The following is a 23,591-nucleotide window of genomic DNA, read 5'->3' as shown; positions in this document are numbered from 1 at the left end:
TAACGAGGTTGCGGTTTGTGGTCTGCTTAATTGTTGCGAACAGAATTTCGACAAAGTCCGCCGGTGAGAAATGCATCGCAAATAAGTTGCAAGTCGGAAGCAATGCAAAGTCGAAGAAATTTTTGACATGGAGGATAAACATTTTATTGGATTCTAAAAAATTGTTTTTATCAAATTGTATTTTTCTTATAAAGAGGCATTTCATGTAATTAAGATAATTAAAATCTCTGTTTAATCGTGAATTATTTTATTGAGCTACTAATAAATATCTAAAATTAAATTTAATTAAATTAGTAGATAGAAGAAAATAATACAAGTGTTTTGTCGTATTTTCCGTGTCGACACGTTAAGGAGAAAGAGAAACGTGTCTACGGAGCTAGCTTGTAAGAAATCGAAAAGAAGCTGCGTCGATCGAAATCGCGAGCGCGATATCAAAACACATCTCGTATTTGCTTTTTTTTTTTTGTAGATATCCGCGTGCGTGGATATCGTTCATTTTCTAGGGCTTTCGGGAATGTCCTCTCACTTTAATCGCACGAGCAAAAAATTGGCCCGAGGGCGCGATAAATCGTCCTTTATCATTCTCGGGACACTGTATTGCTTTTTACTAATGCTCTTGTACGGTTCGTTTTTAGCGGGACATTTATTCGTACTTAATTTATCATCAAGTTCCTAATTAGTAGTCTCATCTCATGACACCAACATGCACAACATTACAAATTTTGATACTTAATTTGAAGAAAAAAATTAGATTCTCTCGACTTTTGTGTATGTGTGTGTGTTCATTTTTGTTCTAAAAATATCAAAAGAGAGGAATGAAAATAATATTGCAGAGATAATCACACAATTTAAATTTAATTTTCAATAGGCCGTATTAATTTCACAGATATAATCTATCAGGAATAATCGATTTATTTATGAAAATAATAAGCAAGTTGAAAGGATTTAAACCGACAAAATTTATGAATTGAAAATCGGAGAATAATATCGCAGAAATAACGCCAAGGTAAATTCGATACTCGAACAGAGCTGTATTAATTTCAGGAACAGGGATATCAGTATGCAAAACGCGTCGTTCGAGATATAAGAGTGCGAATAGGATTTTTCTTTTTTTACAATCTCCTCTTTAATATTCAACCTTTTTTTCATCTTTAAATTCCCCGACTACGAAATGAGGCAATAGAAATAGTATTCATTCGTAAGAACGCATGTGAGAGAAATGTACATAGAATTATTATAATTATAAATGTAATTTGATATCAGTGACAAAATATATATTTTAATAAACGCTATTTAATTTTTGCAATTAAAAGAGATGTATTTCATTAAATGCAATTTAATCCAATATTATACATTTATAATGTAAATCTTTATAATTGCAATTTAATTTTTAATTAGCTGAGCTTCTTAAAAACGCATATACTTCAATAAACTCTAAATTAAATATATAAAGATTGTTTTAATTCAAAAATTTTGTTATTACAATTTTTTTTGACCTCTAAATAAAATTAAAGTTAAATTAAATCAAAAAATTAACAAAACAATTTAAAATTGACAGATTTAAATATTACAATTTTAGAGAAATAAGAATAATCTATATCTTTTATGTGCTTCTTTTTCATTTTTTCTTGTTTAAATGTTTAACATAAATGTTTAATGTCTAAATAAATTATCTTAATAACTGTTTAATAACCTGTTTTACTCTCCTAGACATTTCTCTTCTCCAACAAAACTTAATAAGCGTATTCCACGCAATTCCATTTCCCGGCCAGCTTCCTTTCCATAGTGAAAACGTTTTAATAAAATCTGCCACACCTGTGTCCGTCGCTAGAATTTATCGTTCCCAAGTTTTCCGAAGAAATGTCCATTTGGATGTCCAGGAAATATATTTTTAACGACGCGTATCACATCTCGCGACGCGAGAACGTCTCAGCGTTTCAGTAACACAATATCTCTAATGGTTTTCAGAAATTGATTTCTAGAAAAAAAAAAAAAAAAGCAAGGTGGAACTAGAGCGAGAAGAATACGTGTTCGCGCACGCTAAAAATCACCGACTTTCGTCAAAAGGGCGAGTGTCTTTAATTATTGATAAGACGTTGCATTTCGCGCATGAGTGCAAACGCGCATCCCTAATAATACAAGACGGGGTGACAACGAAGGACGAACAGGTGTCCCGATGTGGGCAGGCCGATGCGGCGACGCATGCTCGTCGCGACGTCTACCTCGTCGGGGGATGAGAAGGCAACCGGTTAGGGGTAGTTGGTGAGCGAGATAAAAGCCAGTGGGCCAGTAGTCCGCGGCAAAGCAACCCCCGTGGATCGTGTTGCTCGCTCTTACGTGTGGCCGATTCCGCAAAAATTATCATATTTCCCACCCCGTCGTCTGATCCCACTCGTCCTCCCTCTTCCGGTTATCGCGTACGCTCGCGCGAATCGGTGTTTAAAAAAAATTACCGCGTACAAATAGCCCTTTCCGAAGTGTACCTACGCGATGGGGAAGAGTTCGCCGAGCAATGTGCGTGCCAAGCCAGCGCGGCGGTTTAACCAAGTATTCGATAAATTACGGCACCTCGAGTTTCCGTCAACTTCCGCTTTGCTCAATTTGAATTCCTGAAACCGCGGAGACTTCACATGTCTCCCGAGTCCCGAATTCTTGAGCTTCCTTTCTTGAATTCATCTCTGTTGTCAATTTAAGCTATTTTATTAAATTATGTCCTTGGACTTTTCACGTTTTTCGGATGAAAGATTCTCCGAGAAGATTTGATTTTCTCATTAAACTCGTTTCTTCGAATTGGATTCCTAAAATTACGAGAATTTTAAGATTTTAAAACTGTGGACTTTTTAATATTTTTTTATTATCGTTTCTTATTATTCTTTTATTTTAATTAAATCAATCTCTTCCTTTTACATTCCTAAAATTAGAAAGAATCTAATTGTAAGACATTCAAGCTGTAGATTCTTGACTTCTTTAAATTTATATTTTTATTGATTAATTTATTTTATTGATAAATTTATGTTCTTAAATCATTGAAAAAAATTATTTAAACAGTTTACTCTTCGAGTTTTTTTTTAAATTAATTAATTAAAATTTTTTAAATTCTTATAAAAATCTTTTATTTCATTTTATTTAATCTATTTATTTTATTTTTCCAAATTCCTGCATTTTTAAAAAAATTAAAATTTTTTTTTGTTTCTTAAAAGTGGATATTAGAATTGTCAAATTTTTTTAATTTCCTAAAGAATACTCGTTAAAACTAACAACTTCAATTTTTAAAACTTGAAACTTTTTGCACAATTTTTACATCTTTAGACCATTCTAAAACTTTTCTCCTTTCAGCATTTTACCTTAGCGCTCCACTCTAAAGGTTTCACCGTAAATCGATTCGAGACACGTAAAATATCTTCAAATCCGAGATTTTTGAGGTTTTATCGAGCCAATTCGCGACAGATTAATTGCGAGAAAAATCGAAAGTAACGCTCTCGCGATAATATTCGCGATCGCTTGTACGAACGAACCTCTCTCATCGATGTAACCTGTTGAGCGTGTAATCCTCGCTTTCCATCGATATATCACCCGATATATCGGATCAGTCGCATCGATGCAATTGAATCGCTATCAATATCCACATGAAGCGCAAATGGCTTCTTCCATCTTCGAGAAGAAACCGTCTTTTTCCAAAAAATATATCTTTGCAATTTTATGAAGGAACAATCGAGACAAATATAAAAACACACGATATCATAATCTGAAAGCCTGGCAAATTTTCTTTGACCGTCAAATTATTATTCTCGAATTCCTTCAAAGGTCTCTTTGCATCTTTCAGCCTCTCAAACATTTATGCCTGCCATTTTTAGGACCCTTGAAGCTCTATCTCTTTATCTTTATTAAATCCTTGAACTGTGCTTCCAAATTCTTAAGATCTTCAAAATTTTAATTTATTAGATTCTTGACTTAAACTCTTGACGTTGAATTCTTATTTCCTAAATTCCTGTCGTTTCAGAATTTTCCGGCTCTCCATATTCCGCGCTCCTTCTCTTGCGTTCCTCAAATTTCTCGTTCCCCGAAATATTTCATTTCGAAATGTATATCGTGTTAGTCAGCTTTGATTCTCTTTTACCTCTCTCCGTTGCATGACGTCTTTTAATTAGATTACTTAATTACATCGCTCTTGTATCTCCTGTAAATCCTCGATCCTTCCATCTCATAAATCTTCAAAACCCTACGATATACTTCTTACGATTAATCTCTTGAAATATATATATATATATATATATATATATATACGTATACAAAACATTGTTATATATCATTCCCCATGACTAATTCTCAACTTCTATGGGTCCTGACATCCCTTCGACGATGCTGAATAGTGCGCTTTCAGATGCGACGTCCCCGTGTGCCGTGAAAGTGCGCGTTTTTGTGGGAGAAGTTTTGACTGAGCGATGACGGGGTCAACGACCCCTGTGCAAGTCGTCCTGGCGGATATTTACGATCCGCTGGTTCTATGGGATGTCGTTTCCGCGAACGGTAGCGAGATCGACCTAGAGACGACGAGTGCGAATTCCGCCGGCGGCCAAAGAGACAACGAGGATGGACTTAACAATTGGTGGGCGATGCTGGCACTGGTCCTGGTTCTCGGCACGGCGGCGGGAAATATCCTAGTGTGCCTGGCCATCACCTGGGAGCGACGTCTCCAGAACGTCACTAATTACTTCCTGATGAGCCTGGCAATCACGGATCTCATGGTCGCCGTCCTAGTAATGCCACTGGGCATCCTTACCCTTGTCCGAGGTGAGTTTTTTCGGATTAAAGCGCACGGAAAAAACGATTTGAAACAAGATTGTTCTTTTTTTCACGCTTTTGGCAACGAAAATATTTGATTGTATTTCACATATATTTAATTTTATTTAATAATCTCAAAATATTTTATAATATATTATATCCATGCGTCACAAAATTGTGAATAAGAGAGTCGTTAAAAATGTTCTAACGTTTCGAATAAAGTATCGCGTGCTTGTTGCCAGCAATTTAATGGACAACAAGGAGCGCGTAAGGGCGCTATTTATCACTAGTATTGCACGACATTGGCGAATCTGGTATGGGAGGTAACCTGCATTTTCCGACATCTCGAATAAAATGCTCGGTTTAAAGAGAGGGCAGAAACAATTCATGGGAAATGAAAAACCCTGCCGAGAGTGTCGAGGATGAAAGGGATGTGCTATTTACAGCCCCGTTGCTGTAATTTCGAACAGAGAGAGGAGAGGTGTGGAATTCGCGTAAGAGCGTTATTTATCGAGTGCGTATTTAGAGTAAAATCGAAAGAGTTGAATGTTTTCCGGTGTTCCAAAATAAAGCGCCCGTCTCCTATTTCAAGGAGAAAAAAAAGAGGTGCGAGAAATCCGTGCAAGGGTGTTGTATTTATATATGACTACCGAAGACCATGTGTTTTCAGGACGAGAAGGAGCTCAATCATCCGTTGCACGCCCCAAACGCGAATTACCTATCCCTTTCGAGAAAGTGTCGATGGAAAAAAAAATATAAAACAGCTGGAAGAGTCGCGTAGGAACAATAAAATATATCGCGCGCGCGCTCGCATAAGGGCGCTATTTAACGCCGACGTGAAACGCCGTGCCCATATTTACCGAACTGCTACAATAAAAAAAAAAAAAGGAGATAAAAAACATGCGCGTTCTACAAGGAAAAACCCGGTTATCTCGAGCGATTCGTGGAAAAAACGGAGAAAGGAGCGCGAGAAATGTCATAAGGGCACTGTTTTCCTCGCCGCGATATCGTTAGCCGCGAGATATTTGCCTGTCTGCATCAAATAAATCAACACGGAAATGAGAATTCTGTTGTAAAGGATCTATTCAGAGCTACGATATCCGCGCAATTTAACGTAATTCCGAATAAGGGCCGCCGAGTTATCGGCGACCTGTCCGAAACAAAGGGGTTAAAAATTTGCTCGCCGCCGAGTGAAACATTAGCTGTCCGTAGGGAAGAATCGAGCGGTGGACGGGGGAAAGACCGCTACCGACGCTAGTTCGTAGACCAATTGGCTGCTATTTCGAGGCTTATTCGGGGGATGAGGATGAGATTCGAGGAGAAAGAGACGCGGAATTGAGCGTATAAGGGCGCATAAATCGCGCTATTTATCGCCAGGGCACATTACCCGGACCTGCACATCGGTCTTCTCGCGTGATAGGTGGCTCGTGCTTTTACGAGTCGCTTCGGAGTAGCTCAAGGTTCCTCCTTGTCGGCCGAAACGAGCGCGCTTATGCATAATGGATCACTTCCAGTGATGCTTACTCGATACTCGCGTCGTGAGCGCGACTAGCGCGTTGTAGCGCGACCCTGCAACTGACATCGGTGCTATCATCCGGTATATAAACACACAAAGAACAAAAAGGAGAATGCTAAACGGCGAAGATGGAATTGAAATCGAGAAAAAAGCCTCGAGAAATTAATAACAATTCCAGATAATCTCTCGAAATGATCTTACCATATAGTTAATGTCTTTCTCCTTTTTCAAAGAGAAAGATATTAACTCGCTTTTATCGAGGGCGATATTAAATATCTTCGTATAAAAGAAAGCATTTTTGAAATTTTTAATTATTCATAGAGTTTATTTAATAATTTTTTAGATCATAATTTTGTGAATAATTTATATATATATATTTCTTGTGAAAGAAAGGAATGTTAACATATTTTAAGAGCCAAATTAATGACCTTTCTGATAATTAATAATAATCTTTCAAATATAAATCTGTCATTTATTATTTCGTAGATAATAATTATTTCCGTTGTATATTATTTATTGCTCTCATCAATTTGTTATTAAAAGCACTATTTATTCTCGTCACTGTCACCGGCAAGAGTAACGTTGTTAATTAATGAAAAAGTTCACAAGAAAACGAATCAAGTATATTAAAGAATACGTAATAAAAGATGAAAATTTTTTATATGAATCTGATTTAACAATGAGTTTGCTCTTTATCAAATTGAATGACCTTTAATCGCGATTTCTTGGCAGGACTTCGCGTGGTTGCGTTAAACGATGACTTAATTTAGCCGAGGCGGGGTCAAATATAGACTCGGCAGACCGCAAAAGAAAGACCGAGCACGGGGGTCGGAAATAAACAGGGATCGATTGCGCAGAAATAACCTGCACGCGCCCACGGGATTTGCCGTTTTAATTTCTCCCCGAGGAGAAAAGGATTCGTGTCCTGCGCCGGTCAATCATGACCGCTATTTCTACCGTTGCCGCCCCAAGGATAGTTGATAGTGTCCTCGCTAGTGTATGCTTGTACCGCGTCGTTGCGTAAGAAATGTCGCGGTTTTTTTTTATGTCCCTAATTTCTTTTTTATTTTTCAGCTTTTGTCCGAGAAAAAATAATTCCATAATCTCTCAGAAATTACGAAGAATTCAAGAATCTTCGACATATATATATATATACGAGGGGGATAAACTCTCGAAGTAATCTCTCCTATGAGAGCCAAAGAAAATCTTACAACTCGCTACTATTCATCGCTATATATCGCTACTATATATACTATATATCGCTACAACTATTAACTGAATGAAGCTACGATAAACTGAGATAACTTGCAGCATAAAAATTTGAAGGGAGTGAAAAATATTGCGACAAGCCGAGGATCCATTAGCAAGGAAATAGATTTCGGGATGGCGGTTCTAAATGAGCAGAGCTAAGGACGAAGGATCGAATGGAATATTCATCAGGCATAATTATTCGTTTGCCGGGAAACTTTTGGGAAAGAATTGGCCAATTAAGCGTGGATAACGCGACAATTTTAGGAGACGGTGTATTATTCGGTCCCGAGAAACGCAAGACGAGGGGAAAAAGATCCTATGAAAATCCAACAAAAGAAAATCTCGCAAAAGTTAAACATTCCCAAGAGTTATAAATATAAATATAATAGTATTTTTTATAGGAGAATTTTTGAGAATTAAATATTAAAAAAATAAGTATAAACTCTGAGCTTTTAATTAATTACCTTATTACTTACTGAGATTACATATAATTGAATGTTACGTGATATAAATATAAATAAACAAGATAAATAAATCGAGGAATATAAACTCCAAAAATTTTAATTAATTATTTGATATAATTATTTGGATATAAATAAAAAACTTAATTAAGAGAATTTCCCTCTAATTTATGTCCTTCAACGAATGTAATAAATCAAATTTAATCGTCAAAAATTAATAAGTGAGAGCATAATTAATTCTTTAAAAGCTACGAGAGGAGAAACTCGGAGATGAAAGGCAAGACTCGATTTCCGATGACAGGACTTGATCCGGACATGTGTGTACGTGTGTATGTGTGCTCTAGTTAAACTGGTCCTGGAGATGGGACACGTTGAGGGAATGCGCTTAATTGTAAGTGTCCTGTTGGCAGGACACGTCCGTCACTCTCGTCGAGGTTCAATCGACGTGCTGAACTAACGGACAGGACAGGAGCCGAACGTGTCCTTAACTTTATTATGCGCGCGCGGGGAGAGGCCCTTTAATAAAGCTACACACACGGAGCACGGATAGATGCGCAACTACCAATATTGATAATAGCGACAATATTGATAATAGCGCAAAGAGACTTTCTCCCTCGGAGAAAGAGATAGGTGCGCTTTAATTAACTACTTATGTCGGCAAGTTAATCGAGAATAAACAGACTATCGATTTTCGAATCTCTTGACTTTTTGCCAATAAACTTGCGTTAAAGGCCGATATTACGCGATAATTCGCATAATTAATTACGCATAATATCTATAATTAATGTAATAACACGTATCGATCGTTCGCGATTAATAGAAAGCTTCTCCCCCTCTCCCCCTCTCCCCTCTCCCCCCCCTCCTCTTGTTCTCTCTCTCTCTCTCTCTCTCTCTCTCTATTGAAATCGTGTTTGCATTCTTTCAGCAAAAATATATTACACGCGTATAATTATTACAGCAGAAATAAATAAAGACATGACAAGACGACATTTTCATTGATTTTTGTTAATTTTTATAATGATTGCAAGAATTTATATTTATAGTAGAACAAATTTTTATAATACTTTGTTTCTTGACACACATTTAATCCGAATAAAATAATATAAAGTAAAAAATATTCAATGTCTGACTATATTACTTCACTTACGTGTCTGATCGAATGGAGTCTTTACTACTTGAAGATTTATACACGGTCCTTCGTCTGACTATAGCGCAACTCTTCTACTCGAATAACGTCTGACTATGATAATTCTTTACTACTCTCTCTCTCTCTCTCTCTCTCTCTCCTCTACTTTTCTACTATTGCTTAAAAATTATATATACAAGGTGTTCACAATTCTCGTATAAACAGTGGCAGAAGTTGAGTAACGCGTCGTATCAACAAGATATTGTTTGTCGATCCACATCGATAATGGGCCGTTTAATTAAGGAGCGGTTCTTGCGGATAGCCTATAGCGACAATCCTGCATTCCATCGTCATGTTGGATATATACGATTGTCACCATGCGGCCCCGATTGTCTATTATAGGTTCGCAGATAGTGAATTAAGAAGATTGTCATTAATCAATGTTGCTGCGCATGCAATTACTCTTAATATCAGTACTTGCCCAATCGAAGAATGTCTCTTTATAAAATGATAATTGTGTTTTTTATTAATTAACAATTTCAGACAAAAGAATAAAATCCAGAAAAAATTTATTAAAAATATACAACATTAATATTAAAAATTCTGCAAGCTTTTTTTTGACATTTTTTAAATAATAATATATAAATGCTCATATTATATTTATAAGAAATAAATGCCTCAAGAAGAATTTATAAAAATTAAACAAATTATTAAAATTAAGTGTACAATAGAGATAGAAGAATAAAGATTCATTACGAAAATTGCAAACTTCCTCTATTTGGCAAATATGTCAAAACCAAACAAGTGATATGAAAAAAATGGAGAATATTTCCCTGCAATACAATAAACAGAGAGGATCTTTTTTAATAAACCACGTGGAGGATACCACATCGAAATCGCTGACCGGAAATTTCGATGCATAAAAAAATCTGATCATACTAAAAGAAACACAACTCACCGTAAATGCTTAAATATAAAGCAATAAAACATATAGACGTTGCTCTAAGCTTGGATAAATTATTCAAACTTCAAGCAAGCACAAAAAGTCTCGAAAAAGATTATCATCGCAAACTAAAAATTTTATTTTAAAATCAAAGAAGAATTTCGAAAGAATGTCCAAATTAGAATTTAATTTAATTTCTTAATCATAAGAGTTTTGTCTAATCTTTTTTTTTAAATCTCTCTTTTATAATTTAACAATGTCATATCATGTATCCCAAAATCTTTATCTTTCTTATCTTTGAAATCTTTAAAGTTTGAGTTGGTTAATAAGTATAAAAGAAAAAAAATATACCATATAATCGCACGGGTGCGAGTTTCGTCTCGGTAACATAATTTCCCTGAGGTTTCGCACTTTTTCCGTGTCCCGATAGTATTGAAAACGGAACAATGCAGCCATCGATCTCTCGAATGAATACGATACGAAATGTTTGCGCGAGCTCTTGAGAAGAGATCGCTGATAGAGGGAAAGAGAGAGAGAGAGAGAGAAAGAGAGAGAGAAAGAGAGAGAGATAGTGCAGAGAGGGTTTGAAACGCGCAGGACCTATCGACTCGTGTTTTGTCGCGACAGCTTTTGTCGACGGGAGGCGTGAACGTGATAGGTCGGATCATTGGGAATCACCCGGTGTGTGTGCACAGACTGCCACTCGAGATATCTTGGCTTATCCACTTGTACTTGGCGCGCTATGACAGATCGATAGTGCCAATTTACTCTCCCTCTCTCCTCCGCCCCACTGTTTTGCATATCCGGTGCGAATTTTCGGTCCGCATTTAACTCTTTGAGGCACGATAATACCTCAAGATAAATTGAAGTGCTTCCGAGTTGAATCGAGTATTCGCGTATCTGAATCGAATTCAATTTGGTTTCTCGGTTTCTTCTTTCCGCGTAATTATTAGTTGCTTTTATATCCGCGACTTTCTTAAGGAAAAGTGAAACGTATAGTCAAAGAAAATTCTGTATAAAAAAAGATTACAGTCACAAAAAATACAGTCGAAGATATCTTTCTCCTTTACAAAAGGTATTATTAATGTAATTTTTTCAATTATGTTATCAGTCATTGGTTGTTTTCCGCAAATACGAGAAGCTATGTGCTTTAAGAGTTCATCATCAAGCACTAATGTGAAAAAAGTAAAATAATGGAAGTTTAGAAACAAAATAAATAAATGACTCGGAGAACTCGATTTCGCGACGTTTTGTTGCGAAAATTTTTTGCGCTTTGGGATAAACTTTGCGAAAAACGCAGAAAAAAAAAGTACAAGTTAGAGAAAATGTCAATTGTTATTTATACTATAATCATTTATCTCAGCTCTCGCAGCCCGCAGCTTCGAATCACGACGCGTAAGCATCACGGATTTAATTAACCATTTTAGATCCCCTCGCATTTCTCGGCAAACTTTGACTTCCGGCATCCAGGTAAATAACGAAAAGAAAAAAAAAAAAGATTCAAGGATGCTCTCTCGCTGCTCTGCAACGCATAGTTTGTTCGGGAAGCTTATCGCCTCGAATACCAAACCCCTGCAATCTCCTCCTCTTCCTCCTCATCCTCGAATCTCGGATTCCGCAGCCGATGACGGAAACTCGCTTCTCTACGAATCCTCGATAAGCTATCGCGAGCTCATTATCTCAGCTGTTAAAATGCCTCTCTCTCTCTCTCTCTCTCTCTCTCTCTCTCTCTCTCTCTCTCTCTCTCTCTCTGTCTCTCTCCTTCTCGCGTTTTGATTTTGTGTAAACATGATTGATTTCTAATCGGTCTAAATAAATTGCGACTTTCGATCCTGTTACATCAATACTCGAAATTAATTCGGCGCATTTATCGAAAAATTCAATGTATAATTCCAATAAACTAAATTCCTGATACCATAAATACGAAAAACTGAATTGTTGCAGATATATAAAAAACTTTTTTACAAAATTCCTAAAAATGCATTGTTTTCGAGATATTTTATTTTTTTTTAAATGCCAATACACACGTGGTGCATTTGCTGTTCTTTGATTCTTTGTGCACAAATTTCGTGATAATGTCTGTTACAAAAAAAAAAAAATTGATATCTACATTTTTACTAAAATTTTTTTACTATTTTTAACGAAATATACTCTTGAAAAAATTTTGATATTAAAATGTTGTTTTTCTAGTAAAAAAATTAACAAAAATTTCCCACAAAAAGATTCTTTCTCTTTTTATTAAATTATTCAACATTACTTATTGCAAATGTTAAAAAAAGAAAGTAAATGTTTTTTTTATAATATCGCCAATTATTGTTCTTTGAAACAAAAAAGATATGAAAAATAAATATACATGTATTTTTATATATGGAAATTTAGCTCCAGAATAAAATTATTTATTTTTTGTCAAAGAATACAATACTATCAGTTTGTATTCTATCTATATGATATATATATATATATATATATATATATATATATATATATATATATTCCACATTGCAAATAATAGCGTGCAACGTAAATTTAAAATTTTCGTCTACAAAATTAATCCAAAGTTAATCTGAAACGATAAGATCAAGACCCTCGCGAGTCAAAATAGCCTTTCGCGTGCCGAGAGACCGAAGAGATGTTCAATTAAATATTTACTTTTCTCTTCCTTTGGTCTGTTTTCGTTGAGTTTCTTGCGGTTCTTTGATGTTGATCTATCACTTGCACTTATCTTGATTATCTTAATTAATTGCCTAAAGTGTGACAATGTGAGTGATTTTTATTTTTATTCGCATAATTTGCCGAGAAAGAGTCGTCAGAGAACCAGCATTAAATGTCTGCATACGTATTTATTAATTCAATGTTGTTTTTATAATTAAAAATTTTTTGCCTTGTCTCTTTCTTACTTTTTTTTCATCTGCGATTTGGATCGTCTTTGGTTACATACATCGGGAGCAAATCTTTCATAATTTTACTTATATATAAAGACTTTTTACTTACTTAGAGATTACTTTTTGCAAACTAAAAAAAAAGTTTTAATCGAATAATTTTTCAAATTAAAATATACATTTTACGGCTGCGTTTTTCTACGATTATTTATCAAACATACTGCACTTTCATTCTCCGACGAGCGACGGAAATGGTCGGGATGAACTTTCACATTAACTACCCCCGGATTTTATGGAGGAAACCTCACGTAGCAATCTAGGGCATATAGTTTTTACGATATGTCGCACTTAGCCATGCAAAAACGGACGTTTCAATATCTAAATTGCTTTACTCCGGAAAGATTCGGTAAGATCCCGATAAAAATTGCGCGGTCTCGTCAGGAGAGGGTAAATATCGCTCGGCGTATAATCGCACGGAGCTGAATTCTGCATTGAAACCGAGATTATACAAGCCCCGTTTCAATTCCCGGTAAGTATTTATTGACGAGAAAGAGAGAGAGAGAGAGAGAGAAATCTCACGTGAATAATGCCACGGCGACGGCACCACCCCCGTCGACAAATGACATGCAACCCCCATTTACTGCTCCGCTACTTCTGGCCGACTTATAGCATGCCGCCAATTGCAAGCTATACGTCATCCAGACAATTATGTATATATGTGTGTGTGTCTGTGTGTGTATCCGCGCAACCGATCGTTAATCCCTGCCCGTTTCTCCTTCACTGTCGCAATAATGCACCCGCCGCGCGTTTCCGCGTACGCGGAATTACGTCGCGTTACGGACCCGCGCGCTTGTTTTATCCGCGGTTGTACACAATACGGGACATAATTACCGGTGAAGAGGGAGAGGAGCGTGGCCGTTTCCGCGATAAACGCGGCCAGTTCCTGCGACGATACACAATCGAGCCCGTTTCGAACGATCTGCGTCGCGTGGCCCCGGATGTTATTCAGCTGTATACGAAACGTTTTCCAAAATAAGCATTCCGATAATCAAATGTCACATATCTCGTTAAAAAGACGTAACTCTTTACTGAGAGGATTAGCTTCGATTTCCGCGAATAATACGAAATGATTTCTCGCAAGCAAAAAATTAAAAAATTTCATGTCATTTTAAAATTTTATCATATAGATATAATTATCGAACTAAACACGCGATCTCGGCGATGACAGCTGATTGACGATGACCAAAAGTAAGTACAGCGAAAAAAATCAATCGATATGACGAAAGAGGGAAATGACATTTCATTCGAGTATCGACTTAATATATCTTTCTTAAAAGTAGAAAGAAACGGGCAATTAATCTCGAGAGTGATGAATAATAAATTAAATTAGTTATAAATTACTCACCTCGAGGTTGCTCCGTAGTTTTTTTTTTGAGCCTTCTTCTTCACTTCATATTTCATCCTTAGTGTTTCTTCTTTGTACATGATTGCGACACTTATCACTCTCATAATTACGATCGTTTTGACAAATTTATGAATTAATAGCTAATTATAATAAACGTGAAATTTTTCGATGTACGGAGCACTCAACCTTCCCGTTCGAGTTTCGCTACACTAATGGCAGGTTGAGCGTCAATATCAACAATGTTATGTACGCAGGAAATACCTTCGTATGACAACAGTTCGATGTAAACATTAGTACGCTGTACATCGCAAAACACAACTTACCAATCGATTTCTTATTACCCGAAAAATATATTTAACATAAATATTATAATATAAATTTGCGCTAAATATTCGTATGTATATATTATTGTATTTTGTTCACAATTTACGTTGAATAAATGAATTATCGTCGCATATAAAATCTAACGTTTATGTGAAGAATAAAATTTACTCCTTTTTTTCATTAAGAAAGTATTTTAAATTAGTTTAATATTATTACTTTACATCAAATTTTTATTTTTTTAAGAGAAATAAAATTCATACGTTAATGGATAAAGCATAGCGCGCACTTGTAGTGTTTTAGTAAAGATAAAATATGTATGCTGATCGCATAAATGAGTTTGTAAATATTAAATCATTTTTCTGACTTCTCATTTTGGTTCTGCTACTAATATTTTTTTATACAAAATTTAAAATATAATTCCCATTCAATATTTTGGAATTTTATATGTATATCTAGGAAATTTGGAAAATTCAAAGATTTAAAAATTTTAAAAGACCAAATCTAATCCTTACATTGTGAAATTTATTTCCTCTCTAAAAATAAATAAAAAATTTCAAGAAATTAAAGTTAAAATTTAAGATTTGATGACTACTGTGGTGTGCATTTGTATGCGCAGTAATTTAATGAAAGCGCATTATATTACGTGTATAATGATAAAAATTTTTTAATTCCCTTAAATTCTCCAGCTAGATATATCATCCGTTCTTTCTATCAAGTTAAAGTACGCGATTAAAGTCTCAAAATATTTACGAATATTAAATCCGTCGGTTTTATAAAGATGATGAAATTTTGGCATTAACAACGAGAAGGTTGGATTCTGAAATTGAATTAAATCGAGATAAATATCTCTCGGAGAGATACATGCGAAAAAATTTCGCCAATTTTGTTGCCGCGAATTGCAAGAAATTGAGAGAGCGAGATCTATAAATTATGTCGCGCCGTGAAAAAGTTCATTATGGACCAGGCTCGTTCTTTTGTGCGAGCGAGATTGCCGAAGGATGCCATTAAAGGAAAGGGATTATTAATGACTCGATATCTCGACGCCGTCGTGTCACTGACCGTCGACATTGCGAGCGTCGCTTTTCTTCACATCAGTGATTAATCTGACCAAATGACTTGCAGTCTCCTCGAATCCTTCGAGAATAATAATTTACTATAGGAAGAATATCCTTCCGATGATTCTGTGTCTTCTCTTCCAACTCAAAATATGTAAATTTTTATACTTAATTTTTTTTATACAAAATTGAAAATATAATTCCCATTCAATATTTTGGAATTTTATATGTATATCTAGGAAATTTGGAAAATTCAAAGATTTAAAAATTTTAAAAGACCAAATCTAATCCTTACATTGTGAAATTTATTTCCTCTCTAAAAGTAAAAATAAATAAAAAATTTCAAGAAATTAAAGTTAAAATTTAAGATTTTCGAAGAAAGATAAAAAGTAAGAAATCAAATATTAGTCTGAAAATTTAGATCATTTTTCGGCTTTATTTTTTGAATTTATACTTTTGAAAAATATATAGATCTTTGAAGTGCTGTCTTCTTCTTTCCGTATTCTTAAATTTTTATTATTAAACATCCTCGAATTAAAAGTTTCAAGAGATGTCCTTTAATTTTTTTACATTTATAAAAATTTATGCTTCGACACTTTCCGATAAATTAACTTTTGGCTGTCAATATAGTCGAAGATAAATAAAATTGAAGCGCAATGTTAGAAATCCAGGAATTTACTTTCCGCGAGTCTGCGATGGATTAATTATTGCGGATGCGAATCCCTATTGTCAATTTCGCTAAGCCGCCCTGCGTGAATAGTAAATCGTTTGTTATTATGCATCAGTGGAGCGATCCGTTAATCAAAATTTGCAACGACGCAAAGGCCGCATCGGCATGCTTAATGGTGCGATGGTGGCCATATTAAGCACTCAAAAGTGATGGAACGTGAGGCAAAAGCAGCGCGATATCGCTTTAGTAGCTTTAGCGCTTGCTACTAGTCTATAAAATCCAATTTTTGCCTACAAATTTTCGAGCGTTCGTTGTACTTGCGCCTGAAAAAAAAATATTCTCCTCTCAAATATTGCCCGATTTTTATTCCCCCATCGAACCTTTTTCCAAACTAATTTTTTTGATATCCATACCCATAATCAGAAAAAAAAGTTTGATTAAAAGCAAATTTTTAATGTTGTCGGAATGTTAGCTTCAAAAAGTTTTTCCTTCTATTCTGAGATCTTTCATATATACGATGCTGAAAAATGTTCATTCTTCGAATATTCAACCGATGGGTCTTTTATCTTTTCAAATATTTAGCTCGTAAAGATCTCAATTCTGCATATTCTTTTGACAGATCAGCGCAGAGCGTACAAATATGACTTGGCGATTGCGAATTCTTAGTTTGTTGAATTTTTTATGTTGAAAGTTTATCGTTCTTCTCTACGTCTTTTTAAGTCCGCGTCTCTCAGCAGGTGGGAGAATGGAAGCGGCGAATATAAGAGAGATGGGAAATAAAAGGAAAATAAAAGAGATACTGAATATAGGTATTTTCGTGCTTGCGGCGAGCTATTTCCATTCGTGTTTCGCGACCTTCGCCCGGAATCCATCAGGCGGAAGAGAAAAAGGAAAAGGAGCGACGGTCTCCAGAATGTGTCAATACATCGTGCCCGAATTCGAGCTTGCACACAATCCTCGACACTTCCATATGACGAATGAAATTTCCATCCGCGAGAATCTCCGTCGACCTCTCTCTCTCTCTACGCATCTCGACAAATTTGAAAGATCAATACACTTTTGAAGAAGCTGGCAATTTATCGGTGTATTCTTTGACTGATTTAAAGTCAAATTTCTTTGTTAAGAAAAATTGATAAGATTCATAACAGTTTTATGTTACGAGATCGAAAATCAAACAAAATTTTGACTCTTGACTCTGATAAAGAATTAATTGGAAGATTTTAATAATGAAGATTATATATACAATTTTTCTTGTCATAGCTAAGGAAAAATTTGAATCGATAAAAGACGCCGACAAAGTTTGCCGACTTATTTTAGAATCACCGTGTATACAAGTATCTCATATTTCATAAGATTTACCTACAAAATCCAGGCATTCTCGACGTTGAAATTTATCTGCTTATTTTAGTATTGATCTTTGTTTCGTTTCATACATAAAAAAAGCTTAAAATTTTACTATCAATCGGAACTTTATCCTTTTCTTAGCGATTCAAAGAGAGAAAAATTAATCTCGAAATAAAATTCTAATCTGAAGCATTCTTGAAAATTCAAAATTGTACTAAATCATAAATTTTACAATTAATTAATATAAAATCCTCTATCTGTATCTCCTTTATTAATTTAACATAACGAAACTGTTGGATCATTGCGTGTCGTATTTTAATTTTAATTTTACGCAACACTTTTCTAAAGTAAACTGGTCTTTTCATAATCAGACTTTACACATATTACGTTAAAGCGACAAGATTTTTTTACAAAAACATATCTCAGTTGCTGCGAAAAATGTTGGTGAGAGATTTTTCAAGTTAATATTTCTGGAACGTTACAAGAGGCACGAGAGAAAACGTGATCGTTGTTGCGTTTCACCCAACACAACACAAGACCCCTCTTATTTCCCATATGGTAATCTGTCAAAATTTAACTGGCGCGAAAGATCGTCGAAGGTTGTCTTTAAACATTTAAATAAAAATAGGCAGTACGTGTAGAATGTATAATCTAATATTTCATATCAAACCATATAACTTTCTGTTAAACCATTTTTTTCAAATGATGCGAGACCGGTGTATTATAAGCGGTTAAAGTGAAAGACAATAGCCACATGTGAAAAACAAAATAACGGTGTTATTGTTACGAATTGCAGAGAACGTGTACGTTTGTAAGCACTACACTTGTCCGGAAAAGTTCCGTTTCGAGCGTAAAAATGCTTTTACAAAAATTTTTCGTTTATTTCATAAATAATAGCAATACGCGGAAGCATCAAATATTTTATAAATTTGTAAATAATAAAAATTTTATATATATATATATATATATATACAGATATATATAATCCAGAATCTCAAATTCCCCTAAAATCTTCCCCCTTAAAGGGTTTAAAAACGAGAGCAAGATTCGTAGGTTCAAGAATTCCGAGAATTCATGGATTCAACCGACCTGAAAAGCTAAGCTCGAGGATTCTATAGTAAAAGCCTGGAAGTTCGAGACCGCAAAAGTATTTGAAAAAGAAAAGTCCGACCCTTCTTTCCTATCCTTTTCAAGCGATGAGGGAAAAGAGGATCCTTTTCCTGAGTTCCTCTGCTTATTTCTCGGCCTATCCTTCCTTCCTTTTTTGACCCAAGGGATCATTTCAACGTTTCACGAAAGTGATGATTGATTTAAGGAAATTGAGAATTTTTGCGCGTTTGTTTCGCAAAAGGGAAGACTTCGTTTCACGTGAGAGCCGAAACACGTTTCAAATAATCGTCACTCTAAAGTTTCATCGCTCTAGGCACTCTCGAATGCTCTGAGAGCCTCGTCGCGTCACAATCAATGCGACAATCAATGCGAGCGCAATTTTACGAAACCGTTATTTTCTTTCGCCAAATACCTCTATTTTTTTTTCGTTCAATTATCCAATTTATATGAATCGTAGGAAAAATGACAACAAATTCTCGCCGTCTCTCTCGCATGTGGATTCTCAAAATTTCTTTTTCTTTTCTATTTGACGATTTTAACGAAAATTAATATATTTTTATATATTTAATTTATTTAATTTATTATTTATTATTTAATATTTATTTATAATTTATTTAATTTATTATTTATATATTTAAATTTAATTTTTATTATATATTTTTAATTTTCAACGATAAAATAATTACGTTGCTGTCCCTAATAATCAATGTAATTAATATTCCTCTCTATGTGCATGCAAACTCGTAATAAGATGCGCGGAAAGGCATCTCGCGAGCGGGCTTAATAATAAGGGCACGAAGAAAGGGTTAATTGCGAGCGGCCGCGAAAAGGGAAGGAAAAAAGAAAGGAATATCTTTCACGTGGCCGTGCCACCTGGCACGATATTCTCGCTTTCGACGGAACAAAGTGGTCGGTGATTTATGACGCCGGCAGCCCGCACGGTCGGCCGGATCCTCGAAGCGGGAATAACGCGTCCCGGACCAGACCCGGACAAATATCCCGCGGGTCAGCAGCCGCGAGCGCGGCTGCTCAATGTAGATATTCGACAGAATATGAAACTGGTACAAAACTCGTGCATACACGCGGAAAGACATCGAAATGAGAAAGAGGGAATGAGAGAAAGCACACGGACACGTGTAACCGCACAAAGTTTGTCCGTGAAAATAAAGAGCGCTCGTCGGCAATCGATAGGCGAGTGAGCGACGGAATTTTTTTTTCCATCCACATAGAGTGCTGCGAGCGAGAACAGTTGCCGAATTCGTTTTCGAATCATCGAATTACCACGATCCAAGCGACCGACGCCCGCGCAATTCCAGCGAATTCTCGAAATCCAACACCTCTCTCAGCAAGAGGGTACTTTCAAATTAATCCCCGATTTTACTTCGAGCTTTTAAATCGATTTCTCCGTATACCGGATTAGAAGGCGAACGAGTACTGGATGTGTTTCTCGCATTTTCAAGTCTTTTTTTAGCAAGAGTATAGTTACAGTTTTTCTCCTCCTAAAATTTATCTACTCCGAAAATTTCATTTTTGAGGAAAAAGTTAAAGAAAAAATATGTATAAAGATATTAAAGAAAGAGATTTTAATTAAAAGAGAGAAAAGTACTTATATAATATTAATAATTAAATATAAAATTTTGAAGGGACACATTTTTCAGATTGCAACTGCAATAAGCAAAATGAAAATTCTAAATCAAGTTTGGCATACCTTGTATATATATATATACGCAGGTATAGATTGGATTCTTCCTTTCAGTCCGAGATCCTATTATTCTTCTGGCTGTTCTTTTATCTCTCTTATCGTAATCCTCGCATTGTTGAGAATCTACGGATCCTCCAAAATTTGATATAGGGGATACAATATAAGGCGAAAAAATATCTCGAAACGACGCATTTTAATCTGATCGATGGAAGGAGGTGAAATAAATTGGAAGCTTGAAAAGTGTCAAATTGACACGACAGCCAAAGCGACATTAAGCGGAGATACGACGGCAGAAGAGTGATATCGATTTTCGATCGCCGCTTGTACAATTATTGGATTTCATCGAAATTTAATTTTCAAATTGCCCTTCCATTAGAAAAACATCAATATTGCGATTGAGATTATATCCACGAAATATTTAACATCCACAAAATTGCGTAATTAATTCATAAGAATTCACCAGAATGTCGGTATTATAACTACATCGTCTTACAAAATTCACAATACGTATCAATATTTGAAAGAAATCTTTCCGAAATTGAGATCATCTCAAAAAATGATTTTAATTAGCTAGGACATTGAGTATGGAAAAGACATTTCTTCATTTTATCATGATTATTTTTTAATGACTTAATTGAAAGAAAATTAAATAGAAAGCAATTAATCTTTCAAATAATGATCTCATTATTTTTTTTTAATTTTGCTTTGATCAAAAAATCAATCGAAATTAGATTAAAAATTAATCATAGAATTTCAATATTTCCAATTTTTTACATCAACTTTTGCATGTAGCTAAAGTCATTATTAAGAAATCTGGAGTCTAAAAAAAAAATATATATATATATATTAACTATTCTCGATATAACTATAATAATAACAATATAAATATATTTTTTAACTTTTTCTTTTTTTCAAAACTAACATATAATTTTTTTTAGGAGATATGACATATAAAAAGGCAAAGTGATTTAATAAAATGGCACGTAGAAAGTTTATCAGATTCCAAAGAGATCGACGGTTAAAGAAAGTTCCGAAGTGAAGCAGGAAAGGACAAACAACGCACGGAAGCGACAAGTAAATTGAACACGAAAAGCGCGTCGGACTTCTTGTAATTAGCTTATCGCCTCTGATAACACAATGAAAGTTTCTATGGGTTGCTGCCGTCTTAATAATATAGCGGGCTAAGCAAGATTGGTGAAAGGGGGGAGAGACATTTCCTCGTCTCTCCTGTGCAGTGTCAAACGACGAAACTCGGCAGGCGTGCTTCGCATAACTTTATGAAAGCTCGTTCAAGATACACGGCAGATTCGAGGCGAACGGATTCTCGCGGAAAGTCCGCGGTTTGTCTCTCTCTCTCTCTCTCTCTCTCTCTCTCTGTCTCTTTCTCTCTCGCAAGGTTGCTTTCTAACGATATCTGTCAAAGATAAACAATTCATAAAAAAGGAAGCAAATATAAATGAGCTTAAATTAAGTAAACCGCCTACAATAGTTGATCCAATTAAATTAACAAATCAAATTATAAGAAATTATTGGAATTACATATAATTAAACACAAAAGACACGAATTTGTGATGATAAAACATACTAATTATTAAAACATACTAATAATTTTAAAACAGCCAATTATATATGCAAAAATAAATTTTCATTAATTAAAGTTTGATTCAATTATGTAAGGCAAAACGAAAATTTCTGATGAAACCGAGATCTAATTCTTCCAAATTAATCGGTATAATTTTTCGCACGTTCAATTTTTATTTTGCGTAATTAAAAATAAAGAGCTTTCCTCGCGATTTAAACATTTCACAAGTGGAAAATTCGGTGATAAATGTCGTCCCGACGATTTGTCATTAGTGAAAGTAGAGGTTTATTTTCATTTAAACTTCGCGAAAAAAAAAGAGACAACCCTAATTAGAGATACATCTTTTCCAGCCACCTTGCGGCGGAGATGAGCTGCGCAGGTTAATTTGTTCTACAATTTTATGGCGCGGAAATAGTGCTTTAACACTACTTGCGCTGAAAATTTTAAGTTTCTTCCCAGATCCTTAGATACTTCTAATTCTTTGTAATCTTTTATAACTTCTTTTTTGTACGCGCAATTTTGTAAACAGATCCTTCTCAATTAGTAAACGATCGCAATTAATATTATGCAAATATGTTAATATATAATAAATAGAATATATTGCATTATTTCTAATTTTTATCACATTATAAATGTTTAATTATATTTTCGATAAATTATTCAATTATTCCAGCACTATCCAATCATTTAATTAAACTGTTGGATTGCAGTTATTATTGAATTGTTATTTGATTATTATTAATATAATATATATATATATATATATATAATTGTACTTTCAAGTTTTTCACCGTGAACGCTTGCCCCCGAGCACATTCCGACTGTTGCATTATATACATAATATATGAAGGCGCATATATGATATATTGTATGTCGTATTATAATATCATAGTAAATATGAATGTTGTACATAATAATGTAATGTTTGTGTATGCGTATGAATTACAAGCGGATCCTTCCTTCAGTAATAAACGATGCACATACGTGCGCGCGATTCTCCGGGGAACGGGTGACGGTTTTGCATTAATAAAGCAGCGAAAATTTTGAGATCACCTGGTATGTATGTACATACATACATACAGTGGATAATCCGGTGGCGTGCATGAATATGCAAGTTTCGGGGGTTTGTCCCGGCGTAGACGATAATTTTGTTCGAGACACGCGGATTTGCGTTAATTCTTCCTACCCTTTCGTGCATCAACCGCCCGTCCTTTCATCACGGCTCCTGTGCTCTTGATGCACTTTCCTTGGTTCTTTCTCACCCCAACCCTTTCCACCCGCTCATCTGTCAGAGGCGCGATTCTACGAATGAGACATCCCATGCGAAATTTGCATGACACACTCGTGAGATTTAAATGATTCCTAACAAAGAGAAAGCTTTAAGTTTGATTGAAAGGTTAACATTATTTCGTGTACTTGAAAAAATACACATTTGGCAATT

The 23,591-nt window shown here is 35.0% G+C and overlaps 1 protein-coding gene across 3 annotated transcripts in view; it reads left to right on the top strand.

Moving 5' to 3' along the window:
- Positions 1-2,318: 2,318 nt before the first annotated feature.
- Positions 2,319-23,591, top strand: part of LOC126856515 (uncharacterized) — a 42,430-nt gene continuing 21,157 nt past the window's right edge. Inside the window, exons 1-2 of one of the 3 annotated variants that reach the window (XM_050605072.1) lie at positions 2,319-2,514; positions 4,382-4,791. In XM_050605072.1, the coding sequence (XP_050461029.1) occupies positions 4,443-4,791 (349 nt within the window). In that variant the 5' untranslated portion in view covers positions 2,319-2,514; positions 4,382-4,442. Of the gene's footprint in view, positions 2,548-4,370; positions 4,792-23,591 lie in introns of all 3 variants that reach the window. The other 2 variants (XM_050605071.1, XM_050605070.1) reach the window with 2 other exon arrangements.

This window comes from Cataglyphis hispanica, chromosome 19 (genome assembly GCF_021464435.1).
Source record: "Cataglyphis hispanica isolate Lineage 1 chromosome 19, ULB_Chis1_1.0, whole genome shotgun sequence".
Taxonomy (NCBI): domain Eukaryota; kingdom Metazoa; phylum Arthropoda; class Insecta; order Hymenoptera; family Formicidae; genus Cataglyphis; species Cataglyphis hispanica.
Note: the sequence above shows the minus strand (reverse complement) of the source record. Positions and strands in the feature narration are given on the sequence as shown.